General features: G+C 35.4%; 1 protein-coding gene across 1 annotated transcript in view; it reads left to right on the forward strand.

The window, feature by feature from the left end:
* Positions 1-2,218, forward strand: part of LOC110023421 — a 24,441-nt gene extending 22,223 nt beyond the window's left edge. The window contains exons 3-4 of the mRNA XM_020722837.1: positions 6-1,708; positions 2,053-2,218. Coding sequence (XP_020578496.1) covers positions 6-1,708; positions 2,053-2,103 — 1,754 coding nt within the window. The 3' untranslated portion in view covers positions 2,104-2,218. The remainder of the gene's footprint in view (positions 1-5; positions 1,709-2,052) is intronic.
* Positions 2,219-8,900: the final 6,682 nt, after the last annotated feature.

Below are 8,900 nucleotides of genomic sequence, written 5' to 3' on the forward strand. Positions count from 1 at the left end.
AAAGGAGCCTGTTTTGTGGAAGGAATCGGAGAAAGCAATCGAGATGCAGAGGCTGAGCAGTCCAGCAGCGAAGTTCCGCCCTCGTAGAGCTAAATTTGGCACAAGGAAAAGATCAATGAAGATAGTGTATAGCAAAAGGATTGCTTGTGTATCAGGGGATTCTGGAATTGGGAAGACAGAACTAGCCTTAGAATATGCTTACAGATTCTCTCAGAGATACAAAGTAGTGCTGTGGTTGGGAGGGGAAAGTAGATACATCCGTCAGAACTATTTGAACCTCCACAGCTTTCTGGAAGTTGATCTCAGCATCGAAAGCGTTCATCTTGATAAGGGAAAGTTGAAGTGTTTTGAAAAGCAGGAAGATGAAGCCATAACTAGGATTAGGAAAGAGCTGATGAGGGATATTCCTTTTTTAGTTGTGATAGATAACTTGGAAAGTGAGGACTGGTGGGATAGGAAAGTTCTAATGGATTTCCTTCCCCGTTTTGGTGGTGAAACCCATTTCATTATAACCACACGCCTTCCTCAGGTCATCAACCTCGAGCCATTGAAGCTTTCCTACTTATCCGGCGGTGAAGCTTTGTGTTTGATGAAAGGGGGAGTAAAAGACTACCCTGTTTCAGAGATTGATGCTCTTAGGGTCCTTGAAGAAAAGCTGGGTAGGCTTACTCTGGGTCTTGGAATTGTAGGAGCAATCCTTTCAGAGATTCCAATAACACCGACTCGTCTCCTTGACACCATAAACAGGATGATGAGCCGAGATACTGGATGGAATGACAGAGATAGTGTCTCACTTCGTCGACATGCTTTCCTCGTCGGGCTCTTAGACGTCTGTCTTTCAATATTTGATCATGCCGATGGGCCAAGAAGTTTGGCAACTAGAATGGTTCAAATCAGCAGCTTTTTCGCTCCCTCTGCAGTTCCAGTCTCCCTATTAGCTCTAGCAGCACACAAAGCTCTAGAAAAACACAGCGGCTCATTGTTTTGGAAGAAGAACCTACTAGATAAGTTCACAAGATCTCGTCTCAAGAGAACTGAAGCAGAAGCTTCATCCATGTTGGTGAGGTTTGCAGTGGCGAGATGCAGCACCAGGCCGGACTGCATCTACTTTCATGAGATCGTAAAACTATATGCTCGCAAGCGTGGAGTTGATGGAGTTATGTTAGCAATGGTTCGGGCTGTTTCGCTACGTGGCTCCATTTTTCACTCGTCCGAGCACTTGTGGGCGGCCTGCTTTTTGCTCTTTGGGTTTGGGACTGACCGTGTGTTTGTTGAGTTGAAGCCAACTGAGTTAATTCAGTTCATTAAGCGTGTAGCTTTACCGCTTGCTGTCCACACCTTCATCGCCTTTTCGAGATGTGTTGCAGCAATGGAGCTGCTTCGGCTCTGCACTGAAGCCCTTGAAGTTGCGGCCGAGTCCCTCGTCTCTCGATCTGAGAAATGGTTCGATAAATCATTTTGCTGCTTGAATCTAATCCGATCTGATGCTCGGTATATGCACCTGTGGCAGGAGCTGGCTCTTTCGAAGGCTACTGTCTTGGAGACGAGAGCTAAATTCATGCTCAAAGGAGGGAAATATGATATGGGTGACGACCTCATTCGGAAGGCGATATTCATCAGGACATCTATAAATGGTGAGCACCACCCAGATACCATATCTGCTAGGGAAACTCTGAGTAAACTCACAAGACTACTCGCAACCGATCAAGTTAGTTAATTTTATTTATATAGTTTTCACAGTTTAATCACCATATATTCTTTATTGTGGTTTTCACAACCAATAGAATCATAGGAATCCATATTGTCAAATAACAAGATTTTTTTTTATGTGGTTTCTTTGTTCATCCTTGCGCTGATAATGGACCACTCTTTTAACAATTTTAAGAAATCACAATGCCTTTTTGGAAAATGTTATTCACTAACATGTGTATAAAGTGTTCTACAAAATGCGAAGTACAAATTTTTAGTTGCTTTCATTTGATGCGTTGAAGTTTCCTGCAAATTTTTTGGTGCAGAAGTTGTTAAATTTCTGCTTTCATTTACAATGCGTAGGTGCTGCTGTTGCTCCTGCTGCATGTACGTTTTTCTTACAGCTTCAGTTGATGCTGCAGATTTTGGGATAATCAAATACACAGCACTGAAACCATTGCTATTTACAAAACTAGCACCAATTTGACTTTTTTGAACAACCGAACTGATGCATTTACGTATCTCACAAACAGACCTTTGACATTTTGATAAAATTGAAAAATATGGGTTGGAGTTTTATCATGAATTTGATATTTTAGTGAGCATTTGAAAAATGAATGAAAGATTGTGTGCTAGAGTTGTAAATAGCAATGTTTTGAGTGCCATCATATTCTCCTGCATTCATCCAAATATATTTGCATCACATCCATCCATACAAATGGCTATCTTTTCATCTTTTTCAGTAAATTATATAAACTCCGGTGCAAATAACATTCCTCTTTTCACCTACCAATGGAACATTTGCCTACTAAAAAGAACTCAAATATTACTATGAAGAAATGTCCTTTTATTTCATCTGGGCATGTACATTGTTACCACACAATTTTTATTTATGTGGATATATAACACTTTTTTTTTTACACATTTATAACATGCAAGTATCACATTAAAAACATAACTATTATTAACTTCATAAAAGTGAAATACATCTTTTCATAGGTATTAGACATGTAAATACATTGAGATTTTGCAATATACATGTAAAGCTTCATTTTATAGTGATTCACAATTCACATGTTTCACATATCAAATTTATAAAGTTAAATTTTTCACAGAAAAGCATCTTTATAAAAATACTTTAACATCAGTTCTGAACTATAGGCTTATTAGATTAAAAAAAATAAAAATAAAATAGGAAACTATAAGGCTTCCATCCAGGAACTTAGAATGTCAAGAAGAATATACAGCCCACTAAAAAACTGTAAAATACATCCAGCAGAACTAGAGAAGGATCAAAAAATAATATTTCAGAGTACTGTAAGTAATACTGTCGGCAAAATAAAGAACCTAGAAGAAGTTACCAGAAGCAAGAAAAAACCTAGCTTTAGGATTAGAGTTTATGATTAAACTATGAGAAAAAGGACAATATAAAAATAAGTGGTTATGAGATTCTAGATTTGTTATAACAAAGAACATATCAATTATTAACATTAATACCTCTACTAATGAGAATATTAGAAGTTTTAAGCCTGCCATTAATGATTTACTTGGAATGCAATGCTAACTAATAAAGGAATAAGTTTGGTGCCAAATCAGCCTATTCTAATCTAATCCCTGGCAGTTAAATGCACATGGATAAAATAATAATGGACTTATTAGTGAAGTGATATGAGTTTTTCCATAGACAGTTCAAAGTATCATTGGAAATAGGAATACTATGAATTAATGAAGACGGTCAATTGGAATATCATTATGAAATTTGTAATGCCCATTTACCATCAATAATAACTTTTCTGCGTACATTATATTTAGGGAAATAAAACCAATTTAAAATAGAAGTACCATATTTATCAATAGGGAAATAATCAAGGATTATAATAAAAGAGAAGAGTACTCTTATAATTAACCATAAAATATAAACAGCTTAACAGGTCAGAAGCAACTTTAGTAAGGCTTTTTTCAAAAGAGGTAGTCAATTTAGCCCAAAGAGAACCATAGTGAGCAATACATCAATTAGCCTCCAGTATATTTTGGATTTGCACATAATATTTATGTTATCTATTGAAGGGATACCAAGAGCATCAAGATTTTTAAGAAGAGTGATAGTATTTGAAGCATAGTGATCATTTTTCTCTCACTATTTTTATGAAAAAGAATGTTGTTAGACAAAATAAATTTTCTTCTTGTTATCTTTAGGTAAAACAGAAGAGCAAAACCAACAATATAATAACTCTAAATAGTAGCTTTAATAGCTGAAATCTTCCGGTATTAGATAAGATTTTTTGTTTCCAACTAGCCAACGACTTATGAAGTTTATCCATAAAATGTTGTCAATCAACACCAAGATGAGATTTTTTGTTTCCAACTAGCCAACCACTCATGAAGTTTATCCATAAAATGTTGTCAATCAACACCGCTTATCTTAGAGTATTTAATGGTAACACCAAGATAAATCCAAAAAAGGACTGGATATTAATACCATGATGACACATAAATGATGTTGCATAAAAGGCATAATAGACTTAGAAAAATAGAAGATAGCCACCTTGGAAAGATTTAAAAGTCAATTTTGAAGAACAACAAAAAATATCAAGGAAATTTATCAAATTATGCATATTGTTAATATCAACCTTACAAAATATCAACAAATCATCGACATAAATAATGTGAAAATAATTGCAAGAATTTTGCTGAATAGATATTTGATTCTGAGCATCTAAAAGAGAAGAAAGAGAATTCACAACAATAACAAAAATGTAAGTAAAAAAAAAAAGAAGACAACTTTGGAAGAAACTAAAAGAGGAAGAAAAACAATATTTCATCTCACCATTAATGATAACAGAAAAATAAACATTATTCGTGGAAGCTTTATTCTAATTGATAAAAGATAAAGGAAAGCCCTTTTCTGAAATTTGTTATAAAGAGATGTTCTATTAACTTTATCAAAAGCTTTCTTAAGATCAAATTTTGAACAAAATATTTTTCGATGAATTACTAGAGCTAAAATAAAAAAGCATCACATTAGCTTAAATAACATTATTAGCAATATCTCGACATTTAATAAATGATGTTGGTGCTTGGTGAATCATTTTAGTATGAAGAATTTAAGCCTTTCATTAGGAAGTTTAACCATAACTTTATAAGTATTATTGGCTTATTGCAAAGAGAGATATGCCTAAAATTATGAATTGTTTTAACACCAGAACTCTTAGGAACAAGAGTAATGACAGAATGCTTAACCATGTTAGGTAGTTTAGAAGCTAGAAAGATGCGTTTGATAGCTTTAATACAATTCATCACAAACATATTATATTTTTAACATTTTAAAAACACTTTCTTTTCACAAAGCACAACTCCCTTCTTTAACGGAAAATAAAGACACAAATAATTAGATGTGAGAGCCAAGGTTGTCTGTCCATTGTGAGGATTTGAGCCACCATCTCCCCCAGACACCGACGCTGCCTCTCCATCTCCCTTACCCTTTTCCATTAGATGTGCTCATTCCACACAATTCCTGCCTATTTTCATATCTACCACAAAAAAAATTGCTTTTTATATTTATACCAGTCAAATCTTTCATATCACATAAACATATCCTAGTAGGGAAATACACTTTTTCATACATATGTAAGATGATTTGTATGCTTAAATTAAAGTTTATGTACTAAATATAGATAAAAGTTAAGTGTTTTGTATGTAAATATTCCTATTTGTTTCTAAAACATAGAAGACCAAGAATGTCAAATATATTTTATTAATATTGCAACATAAATACATTAAATACTTAATAAACTAGAAATTAGAAATAAAAATTAATAAAAAATATCACAAATGGACCATAAGGAATTAGAAATTTTGAAGCTCCTGTGGCATTCGAACCTAATAAATTTATCTCTATAAGAAACTTCATCGAGTCAATGCACTAATACGAATATCGGATGTCTTACTCGTGGATGAATACATTCTACTAGGGAGATAGAATATAAGAACCACTATCTCTATAAGAAACTTCATTGAGTCAATGCATCTAATACGAATATCGGATGTCTTACTCGTGGATAAATACATTCTACTAGGGAGATAGAATATAAGAACCACACATGCTTAAAGTTTTAAAATTTGTTATTTATGATCGAATAGGAAATTATGAACAATATGTCACCCCAAACACATGCTTAACGTTTTAAAATTTGTTATTTATGATCGAATAGGAAATTATGAACAATATGTCACCCCAAAAGGTGAAAATATTACCTTACATTGAATTCGAACGTGGCATGATAGTTTCACTACTTTGGGGGCTTGCATTGTCAAAAGCCTTTTCCCATTCCTTAAGAAGATATAAAGGGGCAAGTCTTCTAAGTTAATTACGTTCTAAGAGGGGCTATCCCTTAGAGCAATCCTTGATTAAAATATTAGCTAACATTTTTATGAATCACAAAGATTGAAGAAAACGAGTGTAATTTTGAATTTCAAGTCAGATATGCTCAAACTTGGAACAGTTTTTGCTAAAAGTCAATGGGCGAAGGGTAGGGAACAGAGATACTAGGAGGCTTAGTGGCACTCAAGTTTATCATTTAGTTGAGCTTTACAATTTAGAGATTCAATTTGATATTATGTGGTCAAGTTGTTTAGTTTATTTTAGAAAGTTTAGAATTTACATTCCAATGAGACAAGTAATGAAAAAGCCTAAGAGTTAATTTGTCCCATGGTAAAGCCAACATGATTGTCTCAAACCCTAAACTAAAGTGAGTCCTACCAATACAAGTAGGAGCCTCAAACCTAATCTAAGAGAGAGAAAGTGAGACTTACGAACTTCACTCCCATTGTATAGTGAAATTCAATATTACTTTGTGGGCTTACCGTTCCATCTAGAGAGAATGCCGACAAAATTTAGCTATGCTTTAAAATCATGTTGCTAATCACATGCACATAAAGAGTAGTACATTAATATATATAGAAAAAATACGTGAGGGCTTGTGACTCGATTTTGAAGATCAAACAATCTTGATATATTTTAAAAATTTTAATTATTTTATTTTTACTCAGTCAAATACTTTGATTATGATTCAAAGCTGTGTTGGGCATGCAAATTAAGTATATATGCATGCGTTGAAAGTTAATTTTAAGTTAATCACATACGAAAGATGAACTTCCCCAATAAAGGCATGTTGGTATTAATTTTTAATGTCAGATATTTATGGATGTTCTTTCAAGCCTATGGGACTATATCCCATTCTTGTGTGGCGTCCCATAGTCCAGTGACGTCCATCCAGACTCCTTGACACTTGTTTTGGACACAAAGGTCGAAGTCTGTCCGAACGCACCCACACCTTGGCCCTGAGGCACCAGTGCCAGTAGGTTGGTGCACCATCAACTCCCTGTGTTTAAAGCACCCGCGCCAGGGTAGCGTTGCCCCCACGTCAAAAGTCAGAGAACTCGAAAAAACCATTTCCGGAGGCTGGCATACCAGTACTCAACTGATGCTCCCGCACCTGTGTTGTTGCACACCCGCACCCGATAACCTAACACCCTTACACCAGAAAACTAGCACATCGGCTTTAAGCCCGGCTAAGGCTAGCGCACCTACACCGCAAGTTTGGTGCCCACGCACCAGACCTTTTTTGTGCCAATTTAGGTGGGCCTCCATGGCCAAATTAAGTCACTTAGGTGGCTAATTGCTGCATTTTAGGTAGAGGAAAAGGTGTCCATAAAGGGCCTTAGCCACCTGCCTAATGATGAGTCGATATGATATGTTAGTGGTGACACTTGTTGGGTTATCCATGCTACATGGAGGGGAAACTGGCAAAATGTGTTTTCCCTCCATTCCACTTGGATAATTCAACCATTAGAAGGTGAGGGGAGATGGTTTATAGGGGATAGAGTGGAAAAATTTTGGAGGAGCTTCTGGGAGAGCTTGAGGAGAGCCTTGGGCGATTTCCTTGGAGAGTTCTTGTTGAGGTGAGGTTCCTACTCAAGTTTCCTCCTCTTCACTCCACTTTCTTCCTACTTTTCTTCTTTTCCCGCTCCATCATTTCTTGAGGTGAGTGTGGAAGAGTAACTTTGTTGAAAAGTTCTTGAGTTTCCTAGGAGAGAGCAAGCTTCATCTTCATCCTAGGAAGTTCTTGAGTTTTTTCCTAGGAGAGAGCAAGCTTCATCTTCATCCTAGCACGGGAGGAGCACGAACAAGCAAAGAGAACACATCATCAACCATTATGAAGGTGAAATCTCTTTAAGACTCGGGTGCTTCCTTCCTCCTAGCAAGCCATTCAGGATTTGTGTTAGAGAAATTAGTTATGTCTGATGTTAGAGGAAACCCTAGGTTATGAAGTCATTTTTATTGCTTTCTGACAAACCCATAGTGTTTTCCCTCAACCCTAGTTTATAATCCTACGATATTTTGGATTATAGTACTCTCACGTTTGATTTCAAAGATTCCACTCTTTTTTATGGACATAGTGGAATCCACTTGAGCTAAGAGAGTGAAGATCTCTTTGATCTCTTTATTTCCTAGATTTCACAAAAAACTCTTCATCTTTATGTCAAGCAAACGGAGATGAGATTTTCATTTCCTTGCATAATGAGAGTTTGGGAGTGATCAATAGGAAGGCTTGATTTGCCATCAAATACGACTGGGTTAATTTCTTACATGTCTCCATGTTTATGTCCACGTGCATTTGATGTTTGATATGTAGCATGTGATGTTCTTGTAGAGCCATGAATGAAAAGTATGCATTTTACTTTCTACTTGTTATCCAAATATGCGTGAAAAAGTGTATTTCACTTTGCATATGATTTGATGATTAAAATACATATAATAATTATGTTTAATTTTGATGTGTGAATTTCTAAAATTAGTGTGTAAAAGTGTATTTGGCCTAGTTCCTATCTTTTTGAATGAATTGAAATACCTTTAACTTGTTTATATTTTTATATGAATGAAGATAATTTTTGGCTTGATGCTTATATTGTTGAACTTATTGTGCATGAAAATTGGTTTTGCTATGTTTGTGATTTTTAGCATTTACATGTGTAGGATTCATATTTGACATGTGCATATCGTATCATGCATGTCTTATGATTCACATTTGCATGTGCATGTTCAATTGTTTCTCGGGCCAGGAATAATCTCCCCTAGGGTTTCGTGCACTCAATGCAACTAAACTTGATACCATTTTCATATGACTATATCATTTATTGCATCATGTGCT

This window comes from Phalaenopsis equestris, unplaced genomic scaffold, assembly GCF_001263595.1.
Source record: "Phalaenopsis equestris unplaced genomic scaffold, ASM126359v1 Scaffold000002, whole genome shotgun sequence".
Taxonomy (NCBI): Eukaryota; Viridiplantae; Streptophyta; class Magnoliopsida; order Asparagales; family Orchidaceae; genus Phalaenopsis; species Phalaenopsis equestris.